This window comes from Neomonachus schauinslandi, chromosome X, assembly GCF_002201575.2.
Source record: "Neomonachus schauinslandi chromosome X, ASM220157v2, whole genome shotgun sequence".
In the NCBI taxonomy this organism is placed as follows: domain Eukaryota; kingdom Metazoa; phylum Chordata; class Mammalia; order Carnivora; family Phocidae; genus Neomonachus; species Neomonachus schauinslandi.
Window position 1 is genome coordinate 46,539,029 of NC_058419.1, and position 14,247 is coordinate 46,553,275.

General features: G+C 43.4%; 1 protein-coding gene across 1 annotated transcript; it reads left to right on the forward strand.

Annotated features, from left to right (window-relative positions):
• The first annotated feature begins 1,495 nt into the window (after positions 1-1,495).
• Positions 1,496-12,888, forward strand: XKRX (XK related X-linked). The gene is made up of 3 exons (XM_021679625.1): positions 1,496-1,864; positions 5,994-6,262; positions 11,389-12,888. The coding sequence occupies exons 1-3, from the start codon at positions 1,530-1,532 to the stop codon at positions 12,132-12,134; spliced, it is 1,350 nt and encodes a 449-aa protein (XP_021535300.1). The 5' UTR covers positions 1,496-1,529; the 3' UTR covers positions 12,135-12,888.
• The last annotated feature ends 1,359 nt before the right edge of the window (positions 12,889-14,247 follow it).

Consider the following 14,247-nt stretch of genomic DNA (forward strand, 5'->3'; position numbering starts at 1 on the left):
ATATGAGTTTTCAGTGCTGACCTTGAGTCTTGACAACCCCCCCCCCCCCCCCCATCCTTTTCTATCTTAACCTCTGCTGCATACAGACTTGCCTGGAAAGGAAACTATGGCCCAATTGCCTCTCAGGTCTCCTCCGCCCCACCCCACCGTGATATTATCTGGAGGGCAATAGGACCTAGGGAAGTTCAACCATGAGGCCGAGAGGAGAGGGGAGAGGGGAGAGGGGAGAGGGGAGGGAGAGAGAGAGAGAGAGAGAGAGAGAGAGAGAGAGAGAGAGAGAGAGACCTGCCTAACCGCGTGGGTTGTGCAAGTGTGCGAGCTAGCTAGTTCCCGAGGGCGGGGTAGAAGTGGGCGTCTGCTGCTTTGGGGGAAGAGGAAAGCTGTGGCTTCCCTCTGGGATCCGGCGGCCGTGGTGAGAAGCTGTTCCGAAGGCCAGCCCAAGTCCCCCCTTTGGTTTGTCGCGCCTCTCCACGGGGAGCATCCTTGGGCTGCCCGCCCTGGAACTCGCAGGCTGGTTTTGTTTGGCCCCAGCCGTCTCTCCCATTTGGCCCGCTCCCGCCTTCAGTGCCTTAGTTTCCCAAGCCGCCGATCTCTCCCAGCTGGAACTGCAGGTCAGGGAGGACCCCAGCAGCCGACGGGGCGTCCAAGAGTCTGACGGCATCTGCCTTTGCCCTCCCGGGCTGGCGCCCCGCACGTCGTGCTTCTCGCTCGCAAAGTTTCTCTGTGGGAAAGACGCCCCTCTAGCTTTCTCTGGCTCCTGGAGCGCGGGGGCGCTCCGCTTCCCTCCCCCGCCAGCTCCGCCCCTCCCCCAGCCTGCGCTCCGGGCCCGGGTTGGTGCCTTTGCTCCAGCCCCCAGCCGGCTGCCTCGGGGGCGGAGCTTGGGGAATCGGTAGAGCGAGCTGGAGAAGCTTCCACTCGGCGCGGGTCCTGGGGGAGCAGCGGCGAGCGGGCGAGCGGGCGAGCGGGCGAGCGGGCGAGCTAGTAGCCACAGCCTAACGATAGCTTAGGGTACCTAGGCACTGAAATGAGCCCCCGAAGGGACTCTCAGGTTGCACCCCCTCTTCTGCCCTGGTTCAGTTCTCGGCAGGTTTGAGAGGGCGTGCTGGTCAGGACTCCTCGAGAGGTGCTGCTGAGTGTTGGTGCCCCCGACAGAGTGGCTACCCCGCTCCCTGCGGGGCTGCGGAAGGAGAAGGGGCCAAGGAGACAGCTGTCTCCAAGCCTTTCACGTGCCTGGAATTGGACTCCGGTCTGGGCGCTAAAATGCTTGCTTTTGCCCTGTCTAGGTTTCTTAGCACGTCTGTGGACGATTGGAAGCCTGGGCCAATGAAGAGTCAAGTTCAAAGTGGTACTCCCGGGTTCTCTGTCCCATACTCCCAACAAGTGTAACTTGAAACTAGAAAGAGGGGTCTCCTGCTCTAACTAGCAGATCTCCGCTCTGGAATTGTACTTGACAGCTCTCTTCAATACTTGGACTGCAGTGGCTACAGGGTTCTCTTGGGTGGGGGTGGGGGTTGCTCAGAACCTCGACAATGGACCGAGTTTATGAAATTCCTGAGGAGCCCACCGTGGATCCAACTTCATCTCTGGAGGAAGATGTCATCCGTGGGCCCAACCCTCGATTTACCTTTCCATTTGGGATTCTCTTCTCCACCTTTTTGTACTGTGGGGAGGCTGCATCTGCCTTGTACATGGTCAGAATCTACCGAAAGAATAGCGAAACCTACTGGATGACATACACCTTATCCTTCTTTATGTTTTCATCCATTATGGTCCAGTTGACCCTCATTTTTGTTCACAGAGATCTGGCCAAAGACAAGCCGCTGTCATTGTTTATGCATCTAATCCTCTTGGGACCTGTTATCAGGTGAGCAATTTTTCATTTCTACCACCCCCATAGGGTTTGTGCAGAGAAAGATGAAGCTAATATTTACAAGGCTGATACTGTGCCTCTAATCAATTCTCCCATTCCCTCCCACTCTTGGCTTCCCTGCCTCCCATCCAGAAAATCTTATCTGAAACTTTAGATGCCACCACAATGAACATGTGGCATGTACCTGTGTTCCAAAACCATGTATGGTACCATTGCTGAGACTTCAGTAGACAGTGTTTGCTGTTCGGATTTGAGTTGTGAAAATTGGTAAGGGACCAGCTGACGTGCTTAACCTGTGCGCACCGGCCATAGCTTCAGAGTGTGTTATTTTGACTCTGCCTTTTAGACACTCTATAACCTGGATCTCACATTCAATTTCTTTACCCTGAGCTGCTTGGGCTGATGGTGGTGGCATTTTCAAATTTTCCAGAGTTATTTGACATCTGGAAAATATTTTCAGCTATTTGTGGTCATCTAGTACCCCAACCCATTGTAGTTTGTTTTTTTTTTCTGTTGGTTCATCAGTCTCTTGTGTATCTCTTTGTATCTTTCTGCAGTAAAGGTACATGGTTAGAAGGGGCAGAAGAAGATAGTCCATCTCTCTCCATCTGGATGCTGGAGCACACTGTAATAGTATCAAGTCTTTCCATTCAGACTGCCTTGAAGGGATGAGAATGTGCCTTCTCTTAGGGAGACAGGCTTCTGTGTCAGCAGTCTCATCTGGACGCTATGGGATTTTCAAGGTAGGGAGATGTTGCAAAACTTATGAAGTCAGGAGGAAAGAATGGACCAAGTTTGTCTTGATTGCAATCAGCTGAAGAATATGTGTCAGAGTGCTGATGTTGTAATTGCAGTGGGAAGATATTTCATCCTTAGAGAACTAAACACAGCCTGAAACTGTTCAAGGATGGAACTCCCCTGCCTTAAAATTTTTTTTAAATCAATATATGCTCAAACAAGGAGGGACTGATTAGGCTGCATTAGAGAAAACGGTAGCCTGGAATTCCAGTGGCCTGGAGTCTAGTCCTCCCTCTGTCATTGACTAGTTAGTTGCATGGCTTTGGTGAAATCTCTGAAGATGCCTTGGGCCCCAGTTTCTTCATCTGTATGATAAATGGGTTGGGCTAGATCATGGGTCTCAAACGCAAACGCTTACAGGGGCCAGGCAGGTCTCATAAATGAGTGAAACAGGCCCAGTATGAGAAAACCAGTAGCTTCATGTGTGATGAAATGAAAAGGAAGTCTCAGTGTTAGAGAAATGATGGAGAGTAGTGTGGCAAGCTAGAGTCTGCATGATTTGCCTAAAGGAGGCGGCTACTCTACAGTTCCAGCCCATTGTTTCACTTTTGGAATTCAGACCCAGTATTGCCAGATTCCCCAACTTTTCAAGAGAAGCTTCCAAGACAGGATTTTATATGAAATATCAATTTGACTTTCGGCAACTTGACTAAATAACACAGTATGGACAAACCACAGCTGTTGGTCAGATATGACTCAGCTGGCCTATATGCAGCCTTTGGACTAAGCAATCTAAAGCTCCTTTCCAATTCTAAATCTTTGAAGTTAAGCTGTAAAAGAAAGACCTCATCTTGAACTTGGAACCAAGAAATTTAGAGATGTTGGGGCGCCTGGATGGCTCAGTTGGTTAAGTGTCCAACTCTTGATTTCAGCTCAGGTCATGATCTCAGGGTCCTGAGATGGAGCCCGCATGGGGCTCCATGCTGAGTGTAGAGCCTGCTTAAGATTCTCTCTCTCTCTCCCTCCCCCTCTCCCCCTTCCCACCTCCTGCATGCACATGCTTTCACTCGTGCTCTCTCTCTAAAAAAACAAAAAAGAACCCCACAAATTAAGAGATGTCACTAGAGGAACAAGGAAAACCATTCTTTTTTTTTTTTAAGACTTTTACTTATTTATTTATTTGAGAGAGAGAGAATGAGAGACAGAGAGCATGAGAGGGAGGAGGGTCAGAGGGAGAAGCAGACTCCCTGCGGAGCAGGGAGCCCGATGCGGGACTCGATGCGGGACTCGATCCTGGGACTCGATCCTGGGACTCGATCCTGGGACTCGATCCTGGGACTCGATCCTGGGACTCGATCCTGGGACTCCAGGATCATGACCTGAACCGAAGGCAGTCGCTTAACCAATTGAGCCACCCAAGCGCCCCAAGGAAAACCATTCTTATCAGCCTTTTCAAATGTGATATACTGAGTTAACAGATCAAGCACTCTGAAGGTGCAAATTTCAGCAAGTACTGCCCTAGTCTGGAGTTTAGACTTCCCTCCTTTGCTTTGTGGCCTCCCAAGCCAGCTTTGACTAGGACCCACCATATGGAGTATTGAGTACTGTATTTCATTTTTGTTATTTAGCTTCCACTAGAAATGATTGGAAAGCATTTATAATAATCAGCTAACCTGACAGCAGGGAAGAAATAATTAAAAGCTCATAAATTATATCCTTGATATGCTTATGTTCAAGGCAAATTACTTTTTAGGTAGGTAGGAACTTGATTAGTGCTATTAGGCACATGAAGGTGTTTGGAGGACCTGGCTCCCTTATATGAAATGCAAAGATATTCTGAAAATGAAAATGTGCTCTAATTTACTGAGGCTTGTAACAAGGCGAACACCCTCACTGAAACCAGTGAATAGCCTTTAGAAGCATAAACAGAATGCTTCCTGCCGATACCTCCCCCAGTATTTTATTCAGCAACAGCACTGATGGGCCTGGGTTAAAATCTAAAATCTTTTGTTGGAAATGCACTTAGCTTGTTTTCTTCTCTGTTCTCTCCTCCTTCCACCTTTTCCTCTCCCGCGTTTTAGAGTTTGAAACGTCCACTTCCTAGGGAGAAACTACATGCTTCAGACTGACACATATACCCCAGTCTCAGAGGGGTCCTGTGGACAATGGCAGCCGGCACATGTCCAAACCTTCCTAATTGGGAGCCAAAGGCCTAAAGAGCATATAAATCTCTGAGCTTGTCTTTAGCCTATTTTTCCATTAAATTACATTACCATTATTTTATCATCCTCCCCTCCCATCATTTTTCACCCTGTATTCTTTTCTTCCTTCTTACTCTTTCATTTACTCAGAAAATATTTATCGAACACCCACCATGCGATAAGGGTGGTGGGCAAGATAAATACAACCCATGCCCTCAGTCAGGAGAGACAGCTTACTTTTCACCACAACTGTTCTTGCTTATTATAATAGTCCACAGTTTCTATTCATTTCAGGGTGAGTGGAGGAAGCGGTAACTCAGGTGTTCCAAAACAAGATGTTCTAGTTGCCTCTCTTCTAGTCACCACATCAGAATTGCTTAAAGGCTTCTGATTTATGTGGGAGAGATGGGAGGGAGACAGCAAGAAGTGGGGTCTTCTCACTATTTCAAGGTTGGTAGGCTCTCATAAGGATGTTTTCCTCTCTGTAAAGAAAGAAGGAAGTTTAAAAGGCTCTTGGCCCCAAACAGATCAAGAGGCCCCAAAAATAACCTTCAGAGAGATCTTTTGATGTTCCTGAGGGATGTAGCACATTCAGTTCTGAGTTGTCAAGTCTTTAAGTACCTTTGTTCTTGAATGGCATCACTGTATAGATGTGAGGTTTTTTTTCTAGATCCCCCTCCAAGACTTTTTGGCAAGACAATTACAGTTGTGGGCCTTGTCTTGAAAAAAGCAGAACTCAAAAGTCCCAAGTATGGAGCTGAATGCTTTGCATAAAGAATGCTTTCCCTCAGGAACTTGAGGTGTTATGAAAACCGGGGCCTTTAAGAACCTTCATCGTTTTCTCCCAACACATTATTTACATAATATCTTTGTGTCCAAAGTGCTTTTCTACTATAGGCCTATTCTTAAGGAGACAAAGCAATTCCTTAAATCCTCCAAGAAACACCCTGAGATGGTGTTCACAGAGGTCAGTAGATGGCCAGCCAAACAAAAAAGGATTTAAACTCAAGTAACTTGTGGAAGGCATGACGAACTCTTTGACTCATGAGAAATGAGTAAAATGGGAATTAAGGAATGGCAAAAAGCAGCACAAACTCCCTGAGTTGTATTATTATCCCCCCATCCTACAACCTTCCTTCCCAGGACAGCTTTAGTTAAGTACCCGTGATGCTTTACCTCTGCAGATGTTTGGAGGCCATGATTAAGTACCTCACACTGTGGAAGAAAGAGGGGCAGGAGGAGCCCTATGTCAGCCTCACCCGAAAGAAGATGCTAATAAATGGCGAGGAGGTGCTGATAGAATGGGAGGTGGGCCACTCCATCCGGACCCTGGCTATGCACCGCAATGCCTACAAACGTATGTCACAGATCCAAGCCTTCCTGGGCTCAGTGCCCCAGCTGACCTATCAGCTCTATGTGACTCTGATCTCTGCAGAGGTTCCCCTGGGTAGAGGTGAGTGGGGTCAGGAGAGGGGAGGGCTCCATTTAAATCAAGGGTCTTAGAAATCCAGACCTGAGCTGTCCAATACACTGGTCATCAGCTTCATGGGGCTATTTAAATTAAAATGAAACATGGAATAAAAAATTTACTTCTTCAGTCATACTAGCCACATTTCAAGTGTTCAATAGCCGTGGTTACTGTATTGGATAGCACAGGTATTACAGAACCTTTGAACAGCACTGGTAGATAGTCAAAGAAGTTGGGGAGCCAGACATCTTAGGCCTGCCAGATTTCTTTAACTGGGATAAGCTATTAAGGCTAAAAATGCCACAGATAAACCCTCTCTGGACCCAGAAGTAGCTGGTAATACCAGCAGTCAGTAAGACACTTTCCCTAGCCCAGAGTGTTTAAATTATACTGAGGGTTTTTTGTTTGTTTGGGTTTAGGGATGGCCATCTTTTAATAAGAGGTTCCCAAATATTACTGATCACGAGAAAACATATTACTGGGTGGAAGCTCCTTTTTAAAAGAATTTTTTCTCCTACTCAGACCAGACTCAATCTGAGTGTGGGGAGGCCAGGAATCTGTATTTAAAAAAATATACCCCAGTTGATTCTGATCAGCCACATTTGGGAACCACTGATTTAATTACTTCTCCCAACTCCAGTGGGGAGAAAGAAATGGGGGTGTGGAATGAATACTGGTGAAAATGAGCCTTGGTCCCAGTTCTGACCTTCTATGTGATTTTTGGAGGAAGTTACCCAAGAGGTCACAGTCTTAATTTCCCACTTGTAAAAGATGGATCCTTAGATGAGTGACCTCTAGGAGAGGAGGAAATGTGAGTCATGTTTTCAAAGTCAAGATAAAGTACTGTTAATGAGTTTTAACAGCTCAAGATTAGCTTCGTCTGCTTGGGCTGGAGCTGGTACAGCTGTGGGTACAATTTTGAACCATTTCCTTATTATTAGATGCTGATTCTGCTTGGCGAAGCCCCATGTCACAAATGAACGTAAGGAGGGAATTTGTTCCCTTTTCTCTTTTCCTCCACTAAGAATTGTTCATGGAATTGTTGGTCTTGAAGCTTTTTACGTACCTAGGATTGACGGTAGTGTGAAGAGAAAAGGAAGTGATGATGCTTTTCCTCCTGAGAATTTTGAAGGTCATCAAATCATCTAATTAAAATATGTATACGTTACAGAAGTAATGCATGCACAAACTGATTGACCTGCAAGTAATCATAGATGCGTAGAAAATTTCTGGAAAGATATGTCAGAAACCATTTACCTCTGGGGAGTGAAAATGAGAAGTCCTTTGACATCTACCTTTTACTTTATACCCTTCTGTATGGTTTGAAATTTATATGGTTTAAAATTTTTGCTATGACCATGTATTACTATTTTTGGTTTTTATTTTTTTAATTATAAAAATCAGACATGGTTATGGTAAAGAGTCAAAACCACACAGAACATATATCAAATAGGAGATGTAATTTTACTCCCCAGAAGTAATCTCTCTTAACCATTCAGTATATATCCTTCCAGACTCTTTTTTTCTTTACTATGTAAACATACATACAATATATATGTATATGTATTTTCGTCAAAAAGGGCTGTATTAAACATTCTGTTCAACATGTCTTTTCTCAAAAGTATGCCAATATATCTTCCTTCAACGGTTACTTATATATGCATATATAATAATAAATGATAAATAGATAACATATATTTTCCTTATATGAACTGGACCATTCTTTGTTATTTCTCTAATCTTCTATTGGTAGGATTAAAGTTTGTTTCTGATTTTTGCATTCAAAAAAGTTTTTTCTAATCACAAACTATGCTCCAGCGAACATCTTTATAAGTATCTGTGTACTGGAATGAGACTTCCTAGGATAAGTTCTTAGCAATAGAAGTGCTGGGTGAGAGGCTATGCATGTTTGGAATTTTATCAGTACTGCCAAATAGCCCTCCCAAAAGGTGGTGTGAATTCATATTCCCACCTGAGGTGTATGAATGTGCTTTTTCTTTATATATTAAACTAAATATTATTTAGTTGTATAATTATAAAATAACTGATTACTTAAATAATTTGCTCTTAATTGTGAGGGTAGCTGAGCATCTTTTCATGTTTGGTTATTGTGTTCTTTAAATTGCTGATTTATAGTAGGTTGTCTTTTTCTTATTAATTTGCAGGAGCAGTTTTCTTATTCTGGTATTAATCCTTTCTCTGCTGTAGATAAGTGTGTATGTATATATTTATGTGTTTTGTATTTGTGTACATACACACATTTTAAATGGTCTTCTGGCTTTCTGAAGTATTAAATTTTTATGCATTTAAATTCTTTATTGCTTTTGGATCTTGTGCACTTCTCACAAAGGCCTTTCACAACCCCTATCTGATAGGGCAATTTAGCCCAATCTTCCAAATAGATGAATTTCCACAAGCAGTTTGTCAATTCCCCCACCAAAATACAAAACAAAGCAAAACAGTAACAACAACAAAAGAAAAAAATTTTATTGAGACTGTGTATTGGGCTTGCATTAAATTATTTAGGTTGTTTTGGAGGGAATTTACATCTTTACAGGATCAATCAGTTTCATATTAGAAGATGATGTATCTCTCCATTTCGTTAAATAGTTTTATATCACTTTATTGAGGTATGATTGACAGAAACCTCTACCTATTTAACATATCCAGCTCGATGAGTCTGGAGATAAGTATACATCCAGGAAATAACCCCACCGTCTATGCCATAAATGTGCAAGGCCTGGAGCAGGAAAATGATACAGCTTTATTGAAGTACATTAAAAAATATTTAATGAAATGTACTTCAGTAAAGTTGTATCGTTTTCTTGCTATAGGTTTTGCACATTTTTGTAAGGCTTATTTTTAGGTATTCTATTAGTTTTTAAATCACCTGATTGCCTGAGTATGGGAAATGCACGTACTAGTCTTTTGGAAATGGGGAACGATGATGATGATGATGATAGGAGGTAGCAGATAGCATCTACTATGTTCTGAACATTTCTCTAAGCCCCCTGCATGTAATTATTTCATTTAATCTTTACAACAACCCTGTGATAGAATTATTACCCCCATTTTAACAAATGAGGAAACAGAGGCATTGAGAGGTTAAGCAAATTCCCCTCATGCTTTCATAAGTAATAGTTGGCAAATATGGGATTGGGATCCAGGATGCCTGCCTGCAGAGCCCATGTTTCTAACTATATCGCTCTACAAAGGATGCAAGGGAAACTTTCTCTGAGGCCTTGGTTTCAATTCTTTGGTGCTTTTTCCTATTAAAAACTTGCTGACAGTACCATCTCTTAAAGTTTGGTAAACAGTTTTTGGGGTTAGATCTCCTCATTTTCATCCACTCTTCTGTCTTCTCCTTGCTACCCCTTTTTCTAATCTCTTTTTCTCTTGGAGGCCATCTGGATCAGCATAGATGAGCAAATTCACTAACAGCATTATGATCTCTTACGGCATGAGTCTATTTGTAGGGAGACAGATGGAAGGTGTTTTTACATTTATTGGAAGCATCAGGCTTTCTTTTATTACACTACTATCAATAAATGAGTTCTAATTTAAGGGAAAGCATCACCACACTTGGCTAGATGACGTTCCCAACTAGGAGCATCAACTCTTAAGGATGGGACTAAGAGTGGTTTATAAAGCTAAGAGTATATCAAATCGTTTTGTTGTGCACCTTAAACTAATACAATATTATATGTCAATAATATCTCAATAAACATGGAAAAATAATAAATAAAAATAAGTCTAAGAGTAGACCCTTCAAGAGAGTCTCTCCAGTCTTTGAGATTCCAACACTCTACTTAGAGCTGAAAAGGATCTTGGAAACAAAGCTGTGCTTCTTTTTGGGTTTCCATGGGGAAGTCTTCACTTTCCTTGCAGATTAAGTTGACATCTCCATGGCTCCAGTTCCCTGGGATCTAGTATTTTTATGGGAACAGAAAGTTCCAGCTTTTTTTTTTTTTTTTTGATGAGTTACCCCTCAGGCCTCTCACTCTCCTTGAGAGCAGTAGATTTTTCTTAGTGATTGGCATTCTTTGATATAAAGTAATGAAAGGAAAGGGACACCGTGTGATCTATAGTTGAGACTTAGTGTAGCAAGTTATGGAGCATCCTGACCCTTCAGGGCCCCAACTCTAAACAGTGGCATGGATGTGATACGCTATGAAATGGGGTTTAAAAATTTTTTTTTAAACCACTCTGGTAGAAGTTTGGAGATTCTTAAAATATACCAAAGTACCTGGGTGATAAATTGATATTGCTGATGATTTATGCAAGCAATTCTAGAGTATCTCAGTGAATTGGGGAACTAAGGCACATAGATATTCAGTGGCTTTCACAGAGCTGAACTAAGGGCTTCTAATTGTAAATATTCTATGCTGCCTCTCTAAACTCAGAATTCCTCATTAATTCCACAAACATTTATTGAGCACCTACTATCTTCCAGGCAGTGTGTTAGGCTCTGGGGACACAGCACGGAACAAAGTAGCCATGGTCCTTTCTGCCTTCAGGGAATTTCCAGTATACGTTCTGACACATTCTAGAAATAAATACAAGATTCATTCCTTAAAGAAGTGTCAAAGAAGGGACTTCTGTAGCCAAAGGCATTACCTATGAATTTCCTAGGACTGGCTTTTTTCAGAATTCCTTCTGCCTCCTTCATTGTTTGCTCAGAAGCCTATTTCATCAAGTGGGTGCTGCCTTATCCCTTTATATATGTGCTCTTCTTGTGTTAGTGACCTCTCAATGCTAGTTCTGAGATCCACTCTTCTTAAAAAGTTCATTTTGTATGTTTCCATGATTATTAAAGTGTTGCAATGTATGTTCATTTTGGGACATTTAGAAACTAGAGAAACATAGAAAAAAAGGATTTTGAAAACTGGTATAATCCCTAGCACAAAAAATATATTTTAGTTTATTTCTTTCCATTTTTTTTCCTGTGCATGCTGTGTGCTGTGCTAACATAGCTGTGTTCATACGTGAATTTGCTCTTAACTGGGCCCTCAAGCCTCACCTATCCTCTCTCTAGACCTCCGGGTCTGAGTTCAAGCTTCTCTAACATAGTCTGATTGTCTATTTTTTCTGTTATTTTTTTTTTCTTACAGCTGTGCTAATGGTCTTTTCCCTGATCTCTGTCACCTATGGGGCTACCCTCTGCAATATGTTGGCTATCCAGATCAAGTATGATGAATACAAGATTCGCCTTGGGCCGTTAGAAGTCCTCTGCATCACCATCTGGCGGACATTGGAGATCACTTCCCGCCTCGTGATTCTGGTGCTCTTCTCAGCCACCTTGAAACTGAAGGCTGTGCCCTTCTTATTGCTCAACTTCCTGATCATCCTCTTTGAGCCCTGGGTTAAGTTCTGGAGGAGTGGTGCCCAGATGCCCAATAACATTGAGAAAAATTTCAGCCGGGTTGGCACCTTGGTGGTGCTGATCTCCATCACCGTTCTCTATGCGGGCATCAACTTCTCTTGCTGGTCAGCTTTGCAGTTGAAACTGGCAGACAGGGACCTCGTTGACAAAGGCCAGAACTGGGGGCACATGGGCCTGCACTATAGTGTAAGGTTGGTAGAGAACGTGATCATGGTTTTGGTTTTCAAGTTCTTTGGAGTCAAAGTGTTACTGGATTACTGTCCTTCCTTGATTGCTTTGCAGCTCATCATTGCTTATCTGATTTCCATTGGCTTCATGCTCCTTTTCTTCCAGTACTTGCACCCATTGCGCTCACTTTTTCCCCACAACGTAGTGGACTACCTCCATTGTGTCTGCTGTCACCGGCACCCTCGGGGCAGGATTGAGAACTCAGAGCCATCCCGTGATGCTGAAGCAAGGCAAAGCATTGTCTGAGATTCTGTCTTCTGGGTCTTTTGGGATAGGCTGGGGGTGGCCAAGAGCAACTTTGAAACTGAAGGAGAGGATGAGGCTCATAGGTGAGTACCCACTGGGACATTTTCTTGAATTTTCTGGTAAGCCTCTAAGAAGAAAGGGCAGCTCCCAAATAGGATTTATTTCCTTAAGATTGACTGCTATGTTTGGAAACCCAGGGTAGCTACTATAAACCAAGAAGGGTCAGAGATACTGTGAACACCCCTCCCACCCAGGGCAGCTGTTTGGCTGCCCTAGGGGATAACTTACCTCCAAGCACCTTAAGCTCTCTGGATGTGATCTTGTAGCTCTGCTCATTTGCTCCAGGGCATTCCTGAGCTTTCCTAGGGCTGAGATGAGGGCCCAGAATTCCACCAGAATCTGATCAGAGGATGTGACAACTTGCTAATTATGGGTACCTCCCAGGAAACTGGCTGATTAATGTGGAATTGTAACTGTAAGCATGGCTGGGTTTTTTTTGTTTTTTTTTTTAAATCCACTGAGAAACTGTGGTTTAAGAAGCAAACCCCCACTACTAAAAGAGCTGCTTCCCAAACAAGTTAGCTTTCCATTCAGATTTTACTAGTGATCATTCATCAAAGACCTCTCTTTTCAAGCAGCCCTTCCTAGGCACACTCCGAGGAGGGAGTGTGGAGTAGGATTCCTGCAGGGCATAAGCCAGAATGACTCTTTCTCAGGGACCTGCAGGGGCATCCAGCTTGTGGAATGGAGTGGTAGAGTAAAATCTCTCACTTCGTGCCTCGTTATCAGGAATTCCCTCCAACCTGGTTTTTCTGTGCTCTTGTCATTTTACTACTTGAGATAGATCTCAGAGAAGCTGAACTGTAATTGAAAATGTTTCTAATGTATGGAAGAAATGAAGATTGTGTTGTGTCTCCTACTGTTCTGAGTATTTTGCTGGTTTCCCCCCGCCCCGCCCAGGGGAGAGAGAAGGTAATAATAGCTGGGCTATTACCTTCATGCTGTTTGGGTTTTTGGATGGCAGCTAATACTCCAAGGTAGAGTGAAGACAGAGGAGGGAAAGCAGATCACATTAACTCATCATTGGTACTGGTTTTTGCCCACCCGGTTTTATTTTCTAATAAGGAAATGTTTATCATCCTTCTGCTCATTCCCACACTCCCAACGGATGAATGCATATCTCCCTTTCTCATGTATCTCCTATCAGTGGGGTATTTTGATGGGGGAAGTCAGCTAGATGCCTCTAAGTTAACCGAGGAATCGAGGCTAGTATGGCCACTGCCTATTGGGACCTAGTATCCCAGCATTTACCTAATGCTTACCCCTCACACACACGGAAAAGTCGAGAATTCCTAGTAGCGTGTGCCAATTGTTGCTACCACAATGTTTTGAGAAATTGTGAACGATCTGATCTAAAACTTCTCGTCCCCATCCAGTTTTACTCATGAGATCATGTTAAGAGGTTATCTTTAGCCATTTCCCTTTTGTCCAGTGTCAGGAGTTTATGGCAGAGGAGCTCCCTCCTTTAAGTAGCAGGACTGTTAGCCAGAACCTTCCTATTTCCTGGCATGTCTAGTGTGGTTGTCCCATCTTCAACCACTGTTTGGGGGCTAAAAGGATTGGAAGATTAATTTGGGCGGAGAGTCAAGTGACTTGCTTTGGAGCAGTGGACACTTTTTTTTTGTCAATCCATCATTTTATCTTTGATGAAGAGACTTAACTTAGGTTGGTGTCAGAAGAAGTTCACACTCCCATCTTCTGACTGTGTTATTTAAGGTGAATTTGAAAGAATCTATTAAGGCCTCCAGAAGAACGCGCTGTCTCTTTGGAATTCAAGCAATAATTTCTCCCTGGTGGTTAATATGCCCTTCTATTAAAATCAGAAGCAGCGTGGAAATGTAATTTGGTCCATAAAAGCCATGTGAATCAGCTGCTTAAGGCACAGGTGCTGTGGGAACACAGTGACACACATTAAGCCAAGCAGGCCAATTAGAGCTAGAGTGGAGATACACAGGGCAGAAACATGTGCCTTGGTACTGGACCAGGCATATTTTTTCCCACTACCCTCTGCAGCCTCCATGACTTAATATTTCTGGAATGCAGGGAGTTCAGG

Bases quoted from the DNA above. Each gene is read 5' to 3' on its own strand.
- XKRX (XM_021679625.1), top strand. From the start codon at position 1,530: ATGGACCGAGTTTATGAAATTCCTGAGGAGCCCACCGTGGATCCAACT. The intron at 1,865-5,993 runs GTGAGCAATTTT...TTACCTCTGCAG, and splicing joins CTCTTGGGACCTGTTATCAG to ATGTTTGGAGGCCATGATTA. The intron at 6,263-11,388 runs GTGAGTGGGGTC...TTTTTCTTACAG, and splicing joins AGAGGTTCCCCTGGGTAGAG to CTGTGCTAATGGTCTTTTCC.